Source organism: Doryrhamphus excisus, chromosome 17, assembly GCF_030265055.1.
Source record: "Doryrhamphus excisus isolate RoL2022-K1 chromosome 17, RoL_Dexc_1.0, whole genome shotgun sequence".
In the NCBI taxonomy this organism is placed as follows: Eukaryota; Metazoa; Chordata; class Actinopteri; order Syngnathiformes; family Syngnathidae; genus Doryrhamphus; species Doryrhamphus excisus.
In genome coordinates, this window is record NC_080482.1 from 14036482 (window position 1) to 14060809 (window position 24328).

The 24328-nt window shown below is 42.3% G+C and overlaps 1 protein-coding gene across 4 annotated transcripts in view; it reads right to left on the bottom strand.

Moving 5' to 3' along the window:
* Nucleotides 1-4596: 4596 nt before the first annotated feature.
* Nucleotides 4597-24328, bottom strand: part of ephb6 (eph receptor B6) — a 91209-nt gene continuing 71477 nt past the window's right edge. For all 4 annotated transcript variants that reach the window (XM_058054176.1, XM_058054177.1, XM_058054174.1 and 1 more), the window contains 6 exons: nucleotides 14666-14913; nucleotides 14101-14319; nucleotides 13482-13631; nucleotides 11706-11890; nucleotides 9377-9535; nucleotides 4597-7701 (listed from right to left, as the gene is read on the bottom strand). In XM_058054176.1, the coding sequence (XP_057910159.1) occupies nucleotides 7596-7701; nucleotides 9377-9535; nucleotides 11706-11890; nucleotides 13482-13631; nucleotides 14101-14319; nucleotides 14666-14913 (1067 nt within the window). In that variant the 3' untranslated portion in view covers nucleotides 4597-7595. The remainder of the gene's footprint in view (nucleotides 7702-9376; nucleotides 9536-11705; nucleotides 11891-13481; nucleotides 13632-14100; nucleotides 14320-14665; nucleotides 14914-24328) is intronic.

Consider the following 24328-nt stretch of genomic DNA (forward strand, 5'->3'; position numbering starts at 1 on the left):
GCCACCACGCCCCTGCCACATTATATTTTTCTCTTTGTATCTGAGGTGAATTCTCGTTCTTTAGCCAATTGTAATTTCAATAGTAGTGCTGCTGAATCCTTTTGTGTTTTATCTTTTTCGTCCTCCTCCTCACGGTGCCTGCGCATGTGGTGTAACAAGATCGCTTTGTATGATATTTCTGTTTCGACTGACAGATTAGGAACATCTTTTAATTTATTAGCCACTGACGAGGGCATTCCAGCTAGCACTGCCGCTCGAAACAGTGTGGTCACAGACAGCGGACGTCTCCCCAGGCCAAACTGAGGCCAGCTGTGAGGCGCAATACCTCGTTGATCCATGGGTCTGCTCCACGGGCTAGTGGAGGCCACTTACGACACATGCCGTCAATGTCTGTTATGGTAAAAGGTGTGTATTCTGTGTGCTGGCCCGCCACATCAACTTTTAAAGGCATAACTGCTTTAGATCGAGCCCCTGTGTTGTCCCGTCTCATAGGGGTTGGTGAAGACGGCATTAGGGATATGTCATCTTCCGATTGGGTATCCCGTTCCGCCGTAGGTGTCGCCGGCTGGCGCCTGCCGTAATCTGTCTCAGCAGTGTATCGGCGCCTGGTACTGCCTTCTGGCAACACATTAGACATGTCAATTCGTTTTAAAATCTTAGATATGCTTTTATTGTGTCTGGCCGAATCTATTAGGGACCTGTTTTGCGCCGCACCCTTGCAGGAAGTCGCACCGCCTGTCTCCACTGACGGGTCGCCAACCTGTGGCGCGGGGCTGCCTATGTCTGTTGGGGGATGGCGCCTTGCTTGTTGTAGGGTCAGAACGTGTCTATTTAACTCCTCCCCATCAAGGTCTACTTCCCCCTGGAATCTTAGAGAAGGATAGACTCCACTGGGAGGATTTGGATCGGGCGGGGGTGCCGATGGCGTGACCACTAGGGCCCTTCTCGCCTTCGACTGTTTTTCCCGCGTCATGTACGGGGCGGCCAAAGCCAAGCTTGCCATCCCCATCGAATGAATCATTCGCCTGGAATCTTCTAATTTTTTCAGCGTCTTCTTAAGTTCTGACTTCTGCCAGAATGACGCCTGCTCGATTTTCTCCTCCACCTGTCTTATTTATTTCATAACCTTTTCCTCCTCCTGTCTGAACTTACTCTGAACCTTCACAATATTATCCCGACTCTGTCCATCACATACTTCCCATGTCTTATGTACCATCTGTCTATCTTTATTCTTATCCTGACTTACCAAGCCACTCATAACCTGACCTTCCACAAAACCAAACAATTCACTTTCTGACACCCTCGGGGGACCCCCACACATTTCCCACTCCTCACATTCTCGGTCCAACTCACCTTCCATTCTATTCCCACAACAATTAAAACAAAAAAAAAATACAAAACTGATAGTTGCAAGGATGTTGAGCAATAATGAAAGTTATCGAATAGACCCTGTCTATTTAAGCATCCATGTGAAGTGTTCCCCTCACCGCCTGCTGGTGTACTGCCCTTCACAGGACCTGGAATGGAGCGTTACATTTACGGCCCTCCACCCAGTTGGGTACGCCGACCCTTAGTGGTCCCGGACCACGCAGTATACTGGAACACACACCGTTTTTCTCAAAACTTCACAATAATGTCACAAAACACACAATATGTCAACACACCTGCTAGCGTAATAATATTCTCAGACACATAGACACAAAAGAATAGGAGACAAACATACATGAGACACAAAGAATAGGAGACAAACATACATGAGGCACAAAGAATAGGAGACAAACATACATGAGACACAAAGAATAGGAGACAAACACACATGAAATCCTTCAGTTGTTATTGTGTTATGGGAAGACATAAACTACTATGAACTATTACAGCCTAAACTTCATTGTTCCACATTAGGAAAGACAAATGTCATATGTGGCCGAAACATGACATCTTTTTGTTGAAAACTGTTCAACACTACTAACATGTACTGACATTAACAAGTAACACTTGAAGTCATTCACACACCGGGCAGGGTGTGTCATCATTTTAACTTCAGTTTGTTCTACAGGACACTTCTTCAGGATCCAGAATTTGAGTTGTTGAAGTTTGTTTGATGTTGTCCAGCTTCACAGATTACTGTTTGCAGATGTATAAAAAATATCATTTGATTTTACCGGGAACTGCCAATGCTTTTGGAAGTTGACACATGGGAAAAACATGTGTCAAAAGGGGGGAGATAACGAATGTCATTTTGTTGAGTAATCATTGTTAACAAATGGACATGATTTTTTTTTTTGCTAGAATTGGTTTCTCCAAAACCAAAGTGAGTGAAACAAAGGTAGGTATGAGTTCCAAATTCAGAGGTTGATAATGATCACTGATCAGCAGTGGCATTGACACTCCATGGATTGTACAACACGCTGAAGATTTTGGTAAGTTACTGTATCTTGTTTTTCTTTACTATATTACTATATTTGGTACTTTGCCTTCCATAGTGGTCATGCTAATGAGAGCCAATGGTCCATTGAAACCCAAGTTTCCAGCTGTGACCAAGGAACACTACTACAGTGTGACAATGTCCGTCTTAATGCATATTCAGTCAGAGACTAGACGGCGTATTGGTTTAAATTCAGTGAAACCTTGTGTTGTTTGGCAAAAACTTAAATGCAGAGGGTGTATGTTAAAAGGCAACTTTCAAACACCAGTTAACATAGATATTGGTGGCATGATGGAAGAGTGGTTAGCGCTGCTGTCTCACAGCAAGAAGGTTTGAGAACCTTTCTGTGTGGAGTTTCATGTTCTCCTCGTGCTTACATGGGCTTTCTCCTGACGATTAGAACATTTTAAGGTTAATTTACAATCAATGTCAATGGCAAAATTTGAACAAAGTGTCGGTATTCAGTCAGGCACTACATGATGGTTGTTTACTTGGTTGCCCTTCTGCCGGAGTGGGGTATGGTCTCCCGGGGGTGTGATTCTCCTCCGGCCTGCTGGCGCCCTGTTGCTGGTTGGGATTGCTCCTCCATGGGCCCTTGCTGGTCTCTTTGGAGGGATGCTTCAGGGGCGGGTCTTGGAGAGTCAGCCCTGGCTTTGCCCGCACCCATGGGGCCGGTGGATCTCTGGCGGTGAGAGCTTGACCTGGCTGCACGGGGCGGGGTTTACTGGGTGGTACAAGGTATTATCACATACTACAGTATTAATTGGCCCTGTACCTTAGAAACCGCCCATGAATGATATGGGAAAAGGCCGAAATGATACTGTGTCAAAGCCCAGGGCAGTGATACTGATTGTCACTCGACAAGTCTTCATATTAAAGGGTGAGAAAAAGAGTAAGTCTTTGAGGAAGCAGAGGTAAGAATTCTCCGCCCTCACCGGGGCAGAAGCTCGAGAATTACCTCAAAGAAAAGTTCATTACTCTCTCACTGACAAACAACCCTGTTGTTAGTTGTCCCTGGGAAGCTCATCACAACAGGGACCAAATTATTCCCAAGATGGGAAATAAAAGTGGGAAACCACAACTTAAAAAGGAAGAACTAAAGTGTAAGGATCGGTGTTACGTTTTTCACCACCAACCAACCAAAATAAAACATCTAGAAATATGGATTAATAGGTATGGTTTTGACGGACAATTATCAATCCCTAAATTGATTAAATTGCAACACAATATTGCGAAAAGAACAAGAATAAAACAAAAAAATGCAAAAAGCTGGATATGATAACATATATTGGAAGGAGCTGACAGAGAGAAGGCATAAAGACGAGGCAAAGATGAAGGAAGAAAAGAAGGCGAGCGAAAAAGCAGAAAGTGAAGTTATAGAAAGGAAGAGTTACAAAACACAGTAAGGGAAGTTTTACTTCAGGAGTATCAGAAAGATGAAGGAAAAGTAAGTGAGGAGAAAGACACAGACAAGTTTTATACACGAAAGGAAGATAACGAAAATACAGTTATGTTTACCAAAAGAGTGAGCAGCAGTAGTCAAAATCAAGGTGTAGTAGGTGGACAATCACAATTGTATCCACAGTTCCCTGAACCCCCACATTATGACAACCACGGTGCCATAGTGGGTATGGTGCAATCCTGACAAGAGCTAAACCTCTTTCTGTTGAGTGGTCGAAACAGATGGGAAAAGTATTTTCTCCTCAATCCCACCTAGGGTTTCACCGGAAACCAATGCGTTTCCAATGATAGAGGAACCAAACACTAATGTAGCCAATATTGAACGTCCAACAATCCTAGTGTATCATACATGGACACAGTATGATGTAAAAAAAAAAGCCTTAGATGGGGTCACACCTGTAAAAGAGGATGCCGTAAGATTTATTACAGACATGAACAACTTGAGAATGTCATACCACCTGAATGGAACAGAAGTATAACAAGTGTGGATGACAGCCTTAGGGCCAGAGTGGTGTCTGTGTAAAGGAAATGGAGCCCCACATATGGCAATGGCCAACCTGTAGCCCATGATGACCCCACATTGGAGCAAAGAATCCATCAGTTGGAAGAGAGAGTCCTAACAAAGTTCAGGAGAAGGGCAAGTTACTCAACGATAGGACAATGCAAACAAAAGAATGATGAATCATTTGATGAGTATAGAGTGCGTATGATTACGGTATTCAAACAACATAGTGGCTTTATTGAGGATGATGAACCCACAGGCCCATATCAACAACAGTTGAAGAACGTGATACATGCTAATTAAAATCCTGGCATAAAAGGGTGGGTTGATAAACATTTCATCGGAATGCCCACAGCAACTATGGCAGACTATATCACACACGCGCAGCATGCAGAAAGGTGTTAAGCAACAAAAATAAGATGCAAAAAATAGACACCTTTGTTACAGAAAACAGAGAAATGCTCTTCCAAAGTCAAGGAAGATTCAGAGAAAGAGGTAGAGGAAGGAACAGGTACACAGAATATACAACACCCTCCCAACACTACTGGATGCTGGAATTGCGGTGAGGAAGGTCACTTCTCCCGTGATTGTGACAAAGGCCAGTTCAGAAGGCCAAAAGACCAAAGCCATATTCAGCATGACTAGGTGTGTCTAAACTAATACAATCAGAACCAAATGATGAACCAGTAGTAGAGATATTTGCCTTTGAACATCCCAGACTGGATTCTCAGGCGTCCACTTTAGAGGCTTATAAGCAACACTGCCATCAAAACTTATTCTTATAATTAAAAATTACGTTTTAATAGCTGTCTACTACAGTGACCATCATGCGTGAAAGGGATAAAGGAGTACTGGTAGGAAGTACGATTCTAGCACTCCCTGATTACAGCAAAACATTTATACAAACAGTAGATTGGAAAGGTCATTACATGACCTCAGTGTCACTACAAGAATATGGTACAAAGAAACGACCAATAGTGTACTACTCTTCTAAGCTAGATGCAGTAACATGCGCCATGCCACATTGTGTGCGGGCTGTATGTTGTAGCAGCGCCTATAGCCGTGGAAACAAGTGCAAACATTGTATTGTTCCATCCACTCATACTGAAAGTACCTAATGCGGTTTCCACCCTGCTATTACAGACTAACATGACATTTTTGTCTCTTGCTAGACATCTGTCTTGCATGGCAACACTTTTGTCCCAACCATGCTAAAAACTTGGGTGATTCACCACGCGATTCACCACACTCAACCCAGTTACCCTTCCACCACTCCCTGAGGTATGATAACATTAACGGGAAAAACCAGTAACTCATGCAGGATTGTTAACCGCATTACTAGAAGCAGTACAATTACCAAAACAAATTGCTGTATGTAAATGCATGACACATACAAATAATACAGAGCCGATATTTTTAGGGAATGCGTTCGCTGATGAAATGGTAAAACAAGCAGAACTACAGGAACTGAACCATCTTAAGACTGAAAAATGACAAGTTTAGTGTTCCAATGAGTAAATGACCGTAAATGCCTGAGATCATCCTGGCCTTTTGGTTCTCCCACAATGATGTCTGCAAAGATAACACAAGACGCAGCACAGGATGCTGTGTCCTGACCTTCTACTAACTTTACTGGCGGTTAGCTGGTACTGATCACAGTTTAACTTGGTACTCATCTAATCTGCATGGAATATATTTTCAATGAAACAGAATTAGACTACAGCAGTCTCTTTGTAAATCAACTTGTAAGGAAAATACCTAAAGTGAGGTGTCACCTTCCTGTCAAAGCTGCTGTAAATAATAAAAGATAAAGATATTTTCATAAAGTTGGATGGTCTGTAGTGTTGGTCCCACCATGTGACAGAGCAAAGTCTTGTCTCTGACTTCTGCTCAGGCCAGCAGATGCCACACTGTGATTCCACTACAAAAAGTGCTGATGTATGGAATCTCAACCCAGAACATCCCAGATCGGCAAAGCCATTTGAAAATAAAATCAAGTACAGTCGCTTTGAATTTCACAGCTTCATGAGTTTATCAAAATATATAATAATAAAAAAATAATGCTGATTTGTGGTTGAATAAATTAAGTAAAATACAAATATAAGGCATTCCGAAGATGCAATGGAAGATGTTGTGATATGTAGTATTGTGCACTGATTAGTAGGTGTCACTAATGTTACCGTAATGTTGGGTGAGACACAGGCAGCACATTTTTATTGCAGGATTCAACAATCTGACAACAGACATAATCCCTAACACAAGCTAAAACTCAACTCTGAACCCCTGACGTCACTGTCCACCCCCAGCTCAGCTTCCCGAGCACAGGAGCACATTTACAGCTGTACATACTGTACATGTCTGTGTTATTTCGTATTAGCGGTCAACACTTGAAACTAGTTGAGTTCAAGGAATCTATACCTCTTGTCTATCCGACTTCAAGCTGAGGGGGTCAACAGACTTTCTGATCTTGTGTTCGTGAAGTGTAGCACCAAAATGGTTCCAAATAAGTATAGTATAATTGAATAGATCATATCCAGTGGCGGCTCTAGCTGTGGGGTGCCGTGAGGTGCCGTAAGGCGGACCGAAAGAAAAAACATTTGCTTGTGTTCAGCACTCGTCAAGTCAGGATGTGTTTTAATGCATGCAACAAAAAAATGGCTGCTTGTGTGATTCTTTGTGTGGTGTAAGGCAGGCAACTCCCAATCACGTCTTAAATAAAACCATTTATTTTGCACATTTATGAAATAGTAGTGACCTCTCAGACATGTAAACAGCTCAAGGCGTGGAACACACACACGCATACTCAGACTCGCGGACTAACACTTGAAGGGAGAGGTCCATTCAAGTGTTAGTCCACGTGTCACACACTCGCAATAGAAACAAAATGAAGCGTGTGTGACGTCTATACGTAAACGTGAGAGTCAGGCCATCATGGATATGTCTGGACGGGGGTGCGAATGGCAGTGGGGGATGGAGTGACCATAAATTGGAAACAAACAAAAAACATATTCATTGTCCTTGTCAAGAAAATAAAAGCGAGGAGGAGACGATAAAGTGAAATCTTGTGTGAAACAAGTCCTCATTCTCGTCCTCCGTGATGTTGTGCTCAGTCTCATCACAAGTCTTGCTTTATAGTTTCCAGCAGCTGATTTTGTCTTTGAAATGTCAGCCTCAAGCAGAAGTGGGCGTGTGTACAGTTTGCGGACGTTAGACCTCCACCTGACCCTGACTGAGATGGGCTTTCAGCCGCTGGGCTGCACTGAAGATCTTCCTCTGATGGCCCAGCAGGTTCACGCCAAGATTCTGGATGTCTCTGCAGGCCAAGGGAGAGAACTTTACACCAACAATTACTTTCAAAACCACAAAAGATGAAGCAACCGTCTGGTTTTATCGACTCAAAAATGCATTGCATCAGCCGGAAAAAGCAAATTACCTTATGCAGTAATCCCTCATTTGTGACTGTTAATTGGTTTCAGACCCAATTGTGATAAGCAAATATCCACAAAGTAGGATTCCTTATTTAGAAATGAAATTTTTTCCACATTTTTAACATCAAAGAAAAACCCGTTTATCGTCTTATGAATATGCTTTTTAACATTATTAGAGCCCTCTACACATCTTTACACTTTACAGTTTACACTCATAGAGGGAGTAACGGGAGTGCAGCGTCATGTTGTTTACGGAAACATAGCTTGACACGTGATCACTACGCTACACGGATTTACACAACTGAGACGAAGGAGACCGGTAAGAGGAAAGGAGGCGACTGGCAGTGTTTGTGAATGATAGCTGGTGTAACTCACTATAAAGGAGCAACTCTGCTGCAAAGGCATTGAACTGTTAGCCGTTAGCATGAGACCGTATTATCTGCCGTGGGATTTATCGCATGTTATCGCAATAGCGGCGTATATCCCCCCTCTGCTAACGCCAATGCGGACTGTGACATCATCCACTCTGTCACGGGCTGGCTACAGATGCAACATCAGCATACCCTCCTTCTTCTCTCTGGAGATTTCAACCATGCCTCCACTCAACTCACCTTCACCCAGTATGTCACCTGCTGCACCAGAGACAATAAAACACCGGACTTGTACTATGCCAACACTAAGTAGGCATACACCTCAACACCACGTCATCCCCTGGGAAAATCAGATCACAACCTGGTTCATCTCCAGCCTGTGTACAAACTATGGTACACCGGCAGCCAGCTGGGTCCCGCACAGTGAAGAGGTTGGCAGACCAGGGTGGTGGTCCCGCTTTTCAAGAAGGTTGCCTGGAGGGTGTGTTCCAACTACGGGGTATCACACTCCTCATTCTGCCATCAAACCTGGTTTTTGTCCCAGTCAGGGAACACGGGACCATTATAACATTGTTTTAACAGCATAACATGGCACACTGTATTCCTGTGCACAACTCATCATTCATTACCTGTCCATAGGGTAGTGGGAATGTTAAAAAAACAAAACAAAACACGGAAATCGGTATCGGGATCCAAAATTGGAAAATTGGCATCCTTCTTTCATTCATTTTCTACCGCTTTTTCCTCACGAGGGTCGCGGGGGGTGCTGGAGCCTATCCCAGCTGTTTTTGGGCGAGAGGCGGGGTACACCCTGGACTAGTGGCCAGCCAATCACAAGGCACATATAGACAAACAACCATTCACACTCACATTCATACCTATGGACAATTTGGAGTCGCCAATTAACCTAGCAAGGAATGTGGGAGGAAACTGGAGTACCCGAAGAAAACCCACGCATGTACGGGGAGAACATGCAAACTCCACACAGAGATGGCTGAGGGTGGAATTGAACCCTGGTCTCCTAGCTAAGAGGTCTGCGCGCTAACCACTGCCGCCCCAAAATCGGCATCCTAATTAATACAAATATTTAGTATAGTTTATACACTGATTTTTAAAATGAATGAATTCTAATTCAATTCCAATCAATTCAAGTGGATTCAAGTGATAGCAAGTGAAGTGTTGTACTGACTCCATGGCAAGGCGGCTGACTCGGTCAAGTGTGTCCAGGTGTGCTCTGTCAAACTCATCCTGGTATCGCTCCATCCTCAATGCTCTCAGCCAATCACCGACTGTGGCTACTGAAGAAAAGTCAGTGGGGGTGGGGCTGAGCAGTGGCTGTGAGCAGCTCCTGCAAAGGTAAACAACAGAAATATGAAAGTTTCCTTAAATGGTGCTATTTTCTTTGATGCATGATTAACGTGCGCAGGTCCCATTTGACCCTCGGCCAACGTGTTGTGTAAGGAATCGCAGCGGCAGCTGTTGTTGTAGAACTAGGAACTGCCAGCTTTGGGCTAGGAGCCGCTCGTTACCAGCATAGCTGATGACCGGTATTTGGAGGCTGCAATGGATATAAATAGCATTAGCGAGAGCACTAATGGGGGACACATTTTCAACACGTCAGTAAAACATACCTACAATAACTGTATTAATCTAATTTATTATGAATTGTTCAAATCTATGACAGGCATAACATCAAATTAAAAGCACAAACTGAATACCATCCAGCATCCACCAGAGCCTGGAGTTCGTGAGTCAGAGAGGTCATAAGCCCTTATCTTGCTGCATTCCCACGTAGCATTTGGGAACAAATATGAGGTGAAATAAAAAGGCTAAAAATACAGTACAGTAGGCTATCTGTGCAACATAGGAGAATGTTGATGGCGCCGTTCAAAGACCGTAAAACAGTTTTATTAACACAATAATAATAATAATAAACAAAGGTCAGGAGGAGTAAACCGTAAACCGGAGTAAACAGGTGATTTTTGAATTGTGATTTGAAGGTGTCAACAGAGTCCAGTAAACGAATGTGTAGTGGTAGAGTGTTCCAGAGTCTCGGTGCTGAGCAGCTGAATGCCCAACCACCAAAAGTAGTCAAATTAAAGGGGGTGGAGAGCAGGGCAGCGGAAGATGAACAGAGTGAGCGAGATGGAATGTGGGGGGGGGAGATCAGGTTGAGCAAGTATGGGGGCGCAAGATTATAGAGTGCTTTGAAGGTTATCAGGAGGAGTTTGAGGAGTTTGAACTGGAAGCCGATGGACGTTATAGGGAGCGGATGAAATGTGGTCAGAATATCTAGCGTTGGTTGTAATTGTGGCAGCGCAGTTTTGAATCAGCTGCAGTTGATGGATGAGTTTCTGTGGAAGACCAGTCAGAAGGGCATTGCGGTAATCCAGGCAAGAAGTGACCAATCATTAACAAGGATTTCAGCTAAGTGTTGGGAAAGAGAGGGTTGGAGATGTTTGCAGATATGAAAGAAAGCTGAGCTTGAGATATTGTTTATGTGGGATTTAAAGGAGATTGTGTTGTCAAGAATGAGTCCAAGGCTCTTAACTTGAGAAATAGTAGGAACAGTCTGACAGTCAGATAGTCCATAAGGACCGTGGGTGTCATCAGCATAGCAATGAATGTGGATGCCAAAAGAACAAAAAAAAATCTGAATGAGAGCTGTTTCAGTACTGTGATAGGGCCGAAAACCTGACTTGGGCTTGAAGAGATTGTTAGATAGTAGATGGTCCTGGAGTTGAGCAGCTACTGCACTCTAGTAGCTTGGAGATAATCGGAAGGTAGCCATTTAGAACATGGGGATCATGGCAGAATTAAAAGCACATTTGGAGATCTAAGTACATTTGGAGATGTACATGGAGACCTGTCTTTTTGTGGAAGCGTTCCAGGCAGCGGCCAGTGGTCTTGAGTTTACGGAGGTCAGGATTAAACCAGGGTGCGGATCTGTGGAAGGAGACTATGCGAGTTTTTAGAGGGTACGGAGTGGAGAGTGGCATAGTAAAGGTTGACCGACTCATTAGCAGTCACAGTATGACAGGTGGTGGTGAAAGCTTAATTATGTGGAAATAGCAAGTTAAGTTCTGTAGTATTGATGTTCTTTTTTGTACACTTACAGGAGTGGGGAACAGAATTTATGATCAGAGAGGGAAGCTTAACAGATGAAAAATTAAAAGGAAGAATACCTGAGAGGCAGACCAAGTCCTAAATGTGACCTTTGTTGTGAGATTGATGAAAAAAGTAATCGGGCTGTTGCCAGGTTTCAGTTAAGGATATGATGTCAAGGTTGTGATCAGTTGGCCTACATTGCCAAAATTGACATTCCTTGACATAAAATTTTATGTAGTTATTGTTGTAGTTGCGTATATAATGGTTTACCACAGACATGCACATCCCCACTTATTATAGATAAAAAAATAATAATTTATGTGATTAAATGTGATTAATTATGAGTTAACTAGCAACAAAATGTATTGATTGAAATCGATATTCATTGTTGTTTATTGTGTATGACTCACCGGGCAAAGTCAGTTTTGAGAGACACGGGATGCCTGATGAGTCTGTCCAAGGAGGACAGAATGGACTCGAAACCTGGACGTTCCCCACGCTCGGCCTGCCAACACTGAAGCATCAGAGAGTGGAGAGCTGAGGGGCAGCTGGTGGGCGCCGGGAGGCGATATTGGTCTGCTACAGCCTTCATGACCTGCAATAAGACAAACACCCCCGTCTTCAATAAATACAATAAAGTTTTCATTCATTTGTGTAGGATTTGGGTTTTCGAAAAATTATTACCAAAACTATGCCTCGGTTTTTGTGCAGCCAAATAAAGTATCCACACGTTAGCAACAGTCAGAAAGCATTGATCAAGTACACCGGCTAAATAAGATGATGCTAAAGAAAGATTTAAGGGTCAGAACTCTGATCAAGAAGATGACGAAACGTAGGAGGGTAGCATCTGTTTCAATCATGGAAAGGTTCCTTGTTAACACAGGTTGCAGAGGAGTGGTTTCAGATTGCACCTGTTGCTGAAGTTTAAATATACCCTTAAACATTGTAATATTTAGAGAAAAAAGTCCATCATTTTAGTAGCATAAAGTTGTAATATTAAAGACAAATATTTTTGTAAAAGGGGCTGCCTGGCAACCGAGTGGTTAGCACGCATGCCTCACAGCTAGGAGACTCAATCCCACCCTCGGCCATCTCTGTGTGGAGTTTGCAGGTTTTCCCCGTGCATGCGTGGGTTTTCTCCGGGTACTTCGGTTTCCTCCCATAGTCCAAAAACATGCTAGGTTAATTGGCGACTCCAAATTGTCCATAGGTATGAATGTGAGTGTGAATGGTTGTTTGTCTATATGTGCCCTGTGATTGGCTGGCGACCAGTCCAGGGTATAACCCACCTCTCACTCGAAGACAGCTGGGATAGGCTCCAGCACCCCCCGCGACCATCGTGAGGATAAGCGGTAGAAAATGAATGAATTAATGAATTTTTGTAAAAGTTGCAATACTATGAGGAAAAAAAACAAACAATGTAGTTTTTTAAAAATTAGGTTGTAGAAAAGTTAGGTATCTGTGTGGAGTTTGCATGTTTTCCCTGTGCGTGGGTTTTCTCCAGGTACTCTGCTTTCCTTCAGATTCCAAAAATATGCATGTTAGCCTCATCGACGACTCCAAATTGTCCATAGGTATGAATGTGAGTGTGAATGGTTGTTTGGCTATATGTGCCCTGCCATTGGCTGGCGACCAGTCCTGGGTGTACTGCACCTCTTGCCGAAAAACAGCTGGCATAGGCTCCACTATACACGCCACCCTAATGAGGATAAGCGGCATAGAAGATGGATGGATGGAAATATTTGGACTATTAAAGAAAACAGGTGCAAAAGTGGGTGAAAAAAGAGCAAATAATGAATATTAATACTATGTTTTTTCACCAACATGACAAAGCTCAAATGAAATATACTGTATATAACTCCATAGCATACATAGTGTACACGTGTTGCTTTACAAACTATCACAGTGGCAAAGTTGCAGCCTTTCACTTTTCCAATCAGAGGTTCATCAGGCATGTCCAGAGGTTTCCCTCATCGGGGAAACCTCTGGACATGCCTGATGAACATTTTTCTTCTCTTTAAATTTGGTGGGTGTGGCTTATATTCAGGTGCGCTCAGCATCAGAAAAGCGGGAAAAGCATTTGTCTCCTGCTCCTGATTGTCACAGTGGTTTTTCAAAACTAAAATTCAGATTTAGAGATGGCATAAAAACAAACATAATCTGTCATCATTGCCCTTCATACTCACTTCCTGATTACTCATGTCCCAGTATGGACGCTCTCCATAAGACATAACTTCCCACATCAGAATGCCGAAGCTCCACACGTCGCTTGCAGAGCTGAACTTGCGATGTTGAAAGGCTTCTGGTGCCGTCCACCTCACTGGAATCCTACTTCCCTAATGCACGACAACACAGGTACAACAGAAAACATGCTGATTCCTGGTTTAATTAATCCAAAAACATGCATTTCAAGCAAAATGTAGCCATTCCAGCATAAAAATTGCTAAATGAAGTCAAATAGAAATATAAGGCATAAAGAAGATGCATTCAAACTGTGAATGTAGTGAATGTACCTACATTGGCGACTGGTCTGCTTTTATTGCAGGTTTAAATGATCACACAACAGGCACAATAATAAGTACGCCTAAGTACAATAAGGATTTTATTTCATGTCTATAGGGCTCCAATAATTTTTAAAAAGTGTATTTCTATGCTCCAACTATGGTAAATGGTAACTAAACTTGTATAGCATTTAGAAAGATGGAATCCTACTTGATGGAAATTCAGGTATCAAATTCAGGTATATATTGGGTGTAAAGGAGAAATGAGTGTAAGTGGAATGTTGTGATACACCAGCACACGCACCAGTGAGGCTGTGTATGTTGGCATGTTGTGGTCCAAGCTCCTCATGAGTCGGGACAACCCAAAGTCGGACACCTTGCACACCAGGTTGGAGTTGACAAGTACATTCCTGGCCGCCAAGTCCCGGTGGACAAAGTTCCTCTCTGAGAGATAACGCATGCCAGCGCCGATGCCTCGGAGCATCCCAACCAGCTGGAGGACGCTGAACTGCCCCTCATTTTCCTGCAAGGAATGGCGGGAGGAAGTCGTTAAAAGGCATGTCCGGAATTGTTGATGCTGTTGTTCTTGTCTCTCTCTGTATTGTCCCCCCCGCACGTTCCCCTCTGTTTTCTTATTCCTTGTTTTCGATCTTCTCCTGCTCTGGTCCAGACATTCCAAATTTGAATAACAACAAAACATCCGATGGAGTCAAATAATAATATACGTATATAACAGGGAAAGTGTAGTTTACACTTTTCCCTGGCAGAGCAAATCTGTTTAGCATGTAAGGGCATTTAGAGCAATAATACTATTTGCCCCAATAGCTGGACAAGACAAAAAAAAGATTGGGTGTGTTTGATTCACTCACCCTGAGGAAGGAATCCAAAGGCCCGTTCTCCATGAACTCTGTGACGATTCTTGGCGGGGGTACTCGGGTCACCACGCCCTCTAGCTTCAGCACGTTTGGGTGGTCAAACTGTCCCAGGACCCCCGCCTCACTGAGGAACATGCCCTTCTCTCTGTCGGATGCCCCCCAGCGCAAAGTCTTGACTGCAACTAAGACCTCCCTGCGCCCTGGTGGACGATAGCGTCCTCGAGATACTTCCCCAAACTGGGCTGTAGATGACAGGAAGTGCAAGTTAGGAAGCGTGAAAGGAGTATGTGCTGCAAAATAGATCAATTCCTTGACACTAATGACAATTTCATACAACTGGCATGCAAAAAGTATGACAAAGCTACAATTGTAGAAGAATAATGTCAAAATAGTATGGGAATTACTCAGAATTATGATAAGAAAATGCAAAGATGCAAGCTGAAATAGTTGGAAAATAGAAAAACAACGTAAATGGAAAAAAGAGCTGTAATTTTACAAGAATAAAATTGTATTTACAATACAATACAAAATTGGGAGAAAAAATTATGTACTTTAGCATTGAGTTGAAATATTAAAGTAAAATATTATATTTTTTAAAGTCATAATATTATGAGAAACGAACAGTACACAATGAAGTTGTCATGTTTGGAAATACGGGTAATTTTTGGAAAAGTAGGCTACAGAAAAAGTTATAATGTACTGGTATAATGTACAGCAAGGACTAGGCTCATAACTATGTGCGATCGTGCCTTTTGCGCAGCTGCCCCCAGTCTGCGGAACGGACTCCCTGATCCTCTGAGGGCGCCGCAGACACTAGACTGTTTTAAAAAAGGCTAAAAAACATATTTTACATAGTTTTCATAGTTTTTAATGCTTATTTAATGTGCATATTTAAAGTCTTTGGTCCACTGTGTCAGATTGGCTTTGGTAATTTCCACCGCCACTACTCCACTTATTTTGGTTGGTCCTATTGTGTTATTGTTCTTCTTTTGTAACTGTTGCGCTCTGAGATCATTTAGGGGCTTGTCTGAGAAGCTTACATACAAACTGAGAAAGCGTGTAGAGTGTAGTACCATCTTACTTGTTGATCGGGTGATCATAATCCATGCGCATTTTTAAAGTTCGCTGCATCCAAATTAATATAACTTTAAAGGAACTATTTGGGAGCGCTTGTGTGTCTAGCATGGATTCCTTTGTTCTGAATGTGCACCAAAGAGTTGACCTACTTTCTGACTGGCTCTGACATACGTGGGGTGGGGTTCCACGGCATATCGTCACTTGGGAATCCCGAGCTGGACTTGATGCGAGTGCGCACACGCCACTAGGTGGATATTCTGGAGGTTTTTTTCTGGCTGTGGCGAAATCTTTGGGGCTTTCAAAGTGGAAGTACAGGTGAGTCAAGTTTTATATTAGTGTTTTGGAACCAAAAACTACACCTGTTGGTAGTGTCGCGGGAGGCAGGAACGTGGTTACATGCTTGCAGTGTTCTCGAGAGCACGTCACAGAAGCTTGTGAGGTTGTCTCTCACAGATTGCCTCACAAACATGCTGGTTTCAGGTGCGTAACAACCTGCCGCTGAACCACATGAAGACCAAGAATAAGTCAGAGTGCTCGTTAGGCAGGAATAGATAGGGGGCCGCTCTGGTATGCTTAACTGACTTATCACCTTCCATTTGACTACTTCACTTCCCAGTACTTCCAATAACTTTTACTGTGGACCCCCTGGCCTCTCTGACTTTATCTCCAAGGACTCTAACATGTAATGTCCCACTGATGTACTCATTCCTGATCCTATCCATCCTGATCACTCCCTCTCCCTCCCTCTGACAGGTCTTTTCCTCAATGGCTCTGTCTCTAGACCAAACAACATTGCTGGTCTCAGCACAGTTTTGTATACCTTTCCTTTCATTTTAGCTGAAACTCTTCTGTAACACATCACGGCAGACACTTTCCATCCTTCCTGCACATGCTTCTTCACCTCCTTTTTACATCTCCATTTTTCTGAATTGACCCCAAGTACTTAGGGGCCATCCATAATTTTCAACATTTTCACAAGAGTACAAAGAGTACTCTTTTGAGCAACCCCCCCTAAAAAGAGTACAATCCCAAATGAAAAAAAAAAAATGTTGATAGGTCCATGACCAACTGACCCAATACAGCCAGGAAATTCGAATGTCCAATTGTATTGAACACGAACAAGATAAAAAATTATATCAAATGCCTCTTTTTTAATTTTTCTTTCAAGAAAATACAAATGTCTTACAAATTTGGTCTTTTTGTATTGTTCTTTCTATCAAATGATACATGTAGAAAAGTCCTGATGCAACAACCGTTTTCCACAGGATTTTTTAAACAAGGGAATACTTCTTGTATACACACATGATTACTCAAGTAGCAGGTTGCCCCTGGTTTCCAAAAGCCTGAGGAGATAAAATCTTCTTTGAAATGATGGACACAACCCTTGAACTCAACTCTATGCGAAGTATGCAATAAAGATGCCACAACTGTTTTGAAAAGGTTTAAAATCACACCTATAGTCTAGTCAGTGTATCACAGGAAGTGAAAATCACATTGATTGTTACTGCACTGTCCACAAAGTCAAATTCACCACCACAGAGTAATTCAGAAAATGGCAATCACAGCCAGGTCCATGCCCAAATATAGAAAATAAACACAGAGCTGGCGAATAGATTCAGGATGGTCGGTTTAGTTTTGATCTTCTCCATTTTCGCAACGGCACATCGGAACAAATCCGCCCTGCTCGATTCCTTCGATTTGGAACCTTTCCAAGCCGCCTGGCCAGCCGCTACAGCGTCCTTCCGCTTTCTTTCCGAACACACAAAGCAGTAAACATTGATGTATTGTTCGTATGCATTGCTCGGTGAGCGATGAATGGCAGTAATTCTCTTTTTGATGAACGAAAATAGGTAATCGAAATCACCGGAATGCGAAGCACGCAGAGCCACGTGAAGTATCGCGTGGACTGGTACGCTCTCGCGCTAGCATACGACGACAGGGGACCAGTCTACTCGCGCTAAAATTTGACTGCGTCCCGCGGTTCGAACATACAGACATCGACATTTTCTGGTTTTCAAAAAAGCGTACGTTGATGTCTTAACCCCCTCCCCCCTCGTACGGTTTGTACGCTCGTGAAAATGTTGAAAATTATGGATGGCCCCTTAAAATTCTCCACCTTCTGTGTCTCTTCTCCCTGTAATCTCACTCTTCCACTTGTGTATCTCTCATTCACACACATACACTCCGTCTTGCTGTAGCTTATATTCATTCCTCTCATTTCCAGGGCAAACCTCCACTCTTCTAGCATCTCCTCGACCTGTTCCCTACACTCACTGCAAATCTCAATGTCATCTGCAAACATCAGAGTCAGTCTGTCCATCACCATAGCAAACAAAAAGGGCCTCAGAGCTGATCCCTGATGCAGTCCCACCTCCACCTTAAACTCTTCTGCCACACCTACAGCACATCTTACCACTGTCTTACAGTCCTCATACATGTCCATCACCACTTGAACATACTTCTCTGTCACTCAGGACGTCCTCATACAATACCACAGTTTCTCTCTAGGCACCCTGTCATAGGCTTTCTCCAGATCTACAAAGACACCTTCTCTGTACTTCTCTATTAACATTCTTAAAGCAAATACTGCATCTGCAGTACTCTTTTTTGGCATGAAACCATACTGCTGCTCACAAATGCTGACTTCTTCCTTAGTTTAGCGTCAACTACTCTTTCCCATAACTTCGCTGTATGGCTCATTAGCTTTATATCTGTGTAGATGCCACAGATCTGCTGTTGTGGAAAAAATTTCTATCATCCTAAGTAGGATAGAGAATGCCTGAAATAAATACATAGCTCTGGCAGTTTTTATTACCTTTGCAAAACAAAGGGGTCAGACAACACACAGTATGCATGGCGGTCTGTAGGTGTCTGGCCAAGAGTGGTCTCTTGGCGGGAACTTTTATACTCCATAGCATGCAAATGAATTACATTACAAGAGAAAAGAGACTTTCTTGTCACTCCCCCGATGCCACCCTCATGTATGGGGGTTAGCCTTCACACCCATTCTTCTGGCACGGTTTGTCACACCCATGCGAGACAACCTCCTAGGGTCAGCCATTTGGTGGGACATCCTGATGTCCCCTTATCCCATGAAGGTAAAGCTTTGATCAAAGAATGACCTCCTCCGACACTGCCCCTAACCCCAGGTTACAGATAGCCTCCTGCTGTGCCACCATCTTTGAAGGGACAGCAGGATGTGCTCGGATGCAAATGTTGAAGCTCCACAAAAGGCCTTAAAGTAATTCAAACAATGTGTAACCTATGTTATACCTGTGAAATATAAAATTTTCCATCACATCTGCACATCACCCTTGTTCTTAAAAATGGGCACCAACACACTTCTCCATTCCTGAGGCATCTTCTCACCACCTAATATACAATTGAACAACCCCGTCAGGAACTCTCCTGCTACCTCTCCTAGACACTTCCATACCTCCACAGGTGTACCAAGTGTATCAGGACCAAATGCCTTCCCACTCTTCCTCCTTTTCAAAGCTCTTCTCACTTTCTCTTTACCAATCTTTGCCACTTTCTGGTCCACAGCAGACACCTCTTCTACTCTTCCTTCTCTCTTGTTTTCCTCATTCATCAACTCTTTAAAGTACTCTTTCCATCTTCCCATCACATGACTGGCATCTGTCAGTACACTTCCATTCATCAACCTGCTCAACAAAGCATAAGACGACCAAGTAGCCAGTCTGCGACAGATTTTGATGTAAATAAGTGCATCTGCCGAATACCCCCTTTTTCTGAGAGAGATGTGGACAAATATTTTATCCTATTTGAGCGGGTGGCGACAACCTTAAAGTGGCCAAGGAAATATGCCCCCTACTACTGCAGTGTCTTTATGGGTAAAGCCCAGGAAGCTTATGCTTCCCTCTCAACTCTTCCTAAGTCTAATTTATGACGAGGTGAAAACGGCAGTCTTACAGTTGGACGGGCAGAGTTATGTTGAGTTTGGCTGTGAGAAAATGGTACTCTTTGATCACTGGAGTAATGCACAAGACGTGAGGGATGTCAATCAATTACGAGACATAATGTTAATGTAGGATTTTAAAAAATTGTCTACCAGACAAAATTGCGACCGACATCAACGATCAAAAAGCTACTAACGTTGCTGCTGCTGTGTTAGCAGATGAATATGTTTTGACGGGCCCTCATCAGTGCAGTGCAATCCAGTCGCGCATTCTCCCACTATTAAGGTTCACTAGGTTTCAAGCATAACCTCCCTAAGAAATAAAAAGCTTGTGTGTGGTCTTGGGAATAAATATATGAATTTTCTGCCTTGCTACCAATGAATGGAGTAAATTTCCTCTTAGGGAACGATTTAGCCTGGGGCAAAAAATTGGGACAGCCAGAGGTGACTACCATGCCTTTACCCAAAAGGGCAAATCAACTGCAGAGGAAATCTACTAAAGTGTCTCCAGTGTGTGCTATCACACTTGCTAAGGCTAATAAGGACATACCATGTGATGGGTTATAAGATTTTTGATTGTGGTAGACCCAGGTATGGAATGCCAGCTGACACGGCAACCGCAATGGAGGGGCGACTGAGGGAGCTGCTGCCATGGAAACAGATCGGCGCGGCAGGCACAACGGGTGAAGGAAAGGCTCACGGAATTCAGAAGAATCCAACAATCAAAGTTCTAAATCTTGGATAAGTAGAACAGTTGATGACATTCATATACTACCGTGGTGCCAGCTTGATATTATAGGTTGTGATAGATACTCTCAAGTCTGGTATAACTTTATTCGATGCACTCATGGTTATGAGGCCAGCAAGTTCAAAGAATTAACAATAGCTGTTTGCATTAGAGGTTTGCAGTTTTTAATGATGCCAGAGATGTTAAATAACTAGGAATGGCTAATGTTCAAAAGCCGTCAATATACAAAAAAAAACTGATGACTAACAGCAACATAAATATGGAGCTGATGGTGGGTTTTCACCTGCAGGGTGCTGAATGTTGGGACACTTCTAGTGAATCCCCATTTCTGGGGTATGCTTTTTTGAAGCTTTTTCCCCTCCTCCCACCAACAGGGACCAAGGGAGATGGCTAGGTACATCCCCTTTCTTCGCAATCTCAGGGTTTTGTGTGGTTTTGTGTGATGGTTCATATGTTTTCTACGTTTTGGGGCCTGGACTGCAGAATAAATCATATAACAGAGAAAAAGGATGCAAAATATTACAAAAATATTAACGTTAAATGTGAACGGTCTAAATAACCCAGTTAAGCGACGCAAAGTCATGACCAAATTGCGTAAGAATAAGGCTCATATTATATTTCTACACAAGACTCATCTGTCTCAACAGGAAAATGAGAAGCTAAAAGGATTTGGTTATCAGAGTGTATTCGATAGTTTTTTTCGGCAGAGTAACAGGAGGGGTGTGGCCATACGCATATCCAAGTCGGTGAGATTTGAAAGCACAAAAGTAATTAGTGACAAAGAGGGACGATATGTTATCATGATCGGAAGACTGGAAGACCAAATCGTAACATTAGCTAACATATACACCCCACCAATGGCTGACATAAACTTCTTCAAGACCTTGTTTGATAGGATTGCCCTGAAGATGGAGGGAATGTTGATATGTGGGGGTGACTTCAACATTGTGATGAACAATAGAATAGATACGACAAATAAGAAGAGAAATTCCAATCATATTACTAAACGTCTTAAGACAATGTTAGCTGAATTTGATATGGTGGAGAGAGTTACACCCTTCCAGAAGAGATTTCACTCACTATTCAACTCCCAATAAGAGTTATGCTAGGATTGATTACTTTTTCAACTTAAAAAGTGACTTACATCGAATACAAGAATGTGAAATTGGAGTAGCAGATGTGTCGGATCACTGTGAGATTCATTTAACTGTTGACCTACACCCAGACAAGAAAAACACATTATGGAGACTAAACGTGGGACTCCTAAATAATAAAACCTTCATAGAAGAACCTGGGAGAGATATTCAAATCTACCTGGAGGATAATGATAATGGGGAGGTGAACCCGAATACTTTGTGGGATGCCCTTAAGGCAGTTGTAAGGGGAAAATACATAGCTAAAACAGCAGCCCTCAAAAAGGAAAAAGAGAGAGAATATAAGGAGGGAAGGGAAAGGCTACTCATAACCGAACACAAGATTACCCAGGATTCTGGGCTGCTTCCAAAGATTCAGGAATATAAGAAAAACTTGGATAAAATGTATACTATGGAAGTAGAAAAGAAATTGAAATTATGAGGCTGGACCTAGGGCAACAAAACTACTGGCTAGGAGACTTAAGAAACAACAAGCGGAGAGGATAATTTATAAAATAAGAAACCCATCTACAAATAATCTGACTTACAACCTAAAAGAGATTCAATTTTTTTTTTATAAGTACTATAATGATTTTTTTGGTCACCCCCCATCAGCAAACATTGACCAAATGAGATCCTTTTTGGAAACACTAGATTTACCTGCAATCGGGATAAAACAGAATGACCTTTTAACAGCACCTATTTCTAAATTGGAAATAGAGAAGGCCATTAGGAAACTTAAACCAAATAAGTGCCCCGGTAGTGATGGCTTGCCGTCCGAATGGTACAAGAAATTTGAGACGCAGCTTGTGCCATTGTTACAGTCCTCCTTTAACTATACACTGGAGCATGGTGTACTCCCACCGTCGTGGAACGAGGCCTTGATTTCAGTCATTTCCAAGGGAAAGGACAATCAGACCTGCTCAGGCTATAGACCCATCTCAGTGCTAAATGTTGATTATAAACTATATACGTCAATCGTAGCAAAGAGATATGAACAAATTATGAATGACCTCATAGACGAGGACCAAACAGGCTTCATCAAGGGGCGCCAAACCCATGACTGCATTAGGAGAACACTACACATTATTGACCATGTCAAGCATCATAATATTAAAGCTGCATTAATAAGCCTGGATGCAGAAAAGGCATTTGATAGCGTGAACTGGTCCTTCTTATTTCAAGTGCTCAAGATATTTGGATTAAATGAGAGGGCAATCACATGCATTAAAACATTGTACCAAAAACCAACTGCACGAATAAAAATAAATGGTAGCCTAACTGAGAGCATAGCACTTCAGAGGTCTACCAGACAGGGATGCTGCCTGTCACCAACACTCTTTGCAATTTTTATTGAACCCCTGGCACAGCTAATTAGACAAAGCACAGAATTAACTGGAATACGGATTGATGGTGAAGAACATATTGTTGGACTATTTGCAGATGATGTCATTTGCTATCTGGGGGACCCAGATCAGAGCCTGCCAAGACTGATAAACCATTTGGAAATGTTTGGTTTTTACTCAGGATATAAACTTAATCTAAGGAAAACACAAATCTTAACATTTAATTACCACCCAGCTAAGGCCCTACAAGAAAACAATAAAATACCTAGGGGTTAATTTAACACGACAAATGGACAAACTATTCCGTGCCAATTATGTTAAGGTAGACCGAGTTATTAGAAATTATATTCAAAGATGGGAAGTTCTTGTACTCGATTTTAGCTCTAGGATAGAGACGGTGAAGATGAATATACTCCCAAGGCTTCTTCTCTATCTATTCCAAGCACTACCTATTAATATTCCAGAAAAACAGTTTAAACAATAGAACAAAATGATTTTCAACGTTTGTGTGTCATAACCAAAAGCCAAGGGTCAAATTTGAAACATTACAATTGAGTAAAGACAAGGGGGGCATGGGACTCCCAAACCTGAAAGAATATTTCCATGCTGCACAGATGAGAGTGATTCTATGTTGGTGTGATGTACATTTGGTATCAAAATGGAAAAACTTGGAACGGACCATTAATGGAAGAGAAATTCAAAGTGCCATTGCGGGCGACCAGAGAGGGAGACAGGGTAGTGGGGCAGATTATCCAAACATTTCATAAGAATCTTTCACTGGTGATACAAGCACCAAAATTGGCACAGATGACGTTTAGGATACATATTTTAAGAAAAGTACGATATCCAACATAAAATGTAATATGTCTGCCAATTTTCAAGATGGCCGCCAGAGCAAATTTGAAAAACATGTACTTGTTGAAGTAGAACTCAAATAAACACAATATTTTTATGGTCAGAATACCAAATGAATGTATTATAATTTATTACATCCAATAATGAATTCCAAATTCCAATATGGACACCATTTTTCAATATGGAGGCTGATACATTACTATAAATTGGTGTTTTTATCAGAAAAGTTGTATGCTTCTAAGCTACCTGGTCACAAAGTTTACTTGTCCTCTGCTATGTATTTGTTACATTACTGTAACTTACAAATATTAATGTTGTTGGTTTGTATTACAACATGAGAGTGATGTCATAGCACAACCAGGGCACACTGGTGACATCACTGCTGCGAAACTCAGCATGGGGTTCAACGTTGGCTTGTAGTGTACTAAATGTAGTTGTTATAATTACTAACTGTTGTAGTATTAAATAGGCAACTTAGTATACATAAGTGTCTCAAATGCTATCTAATAAGCCCCTTATACATCTCAACTAGTATAGAAGTGTAGTTAGTTAGGGTTGTTAGATAAGCGCGCCTGAATA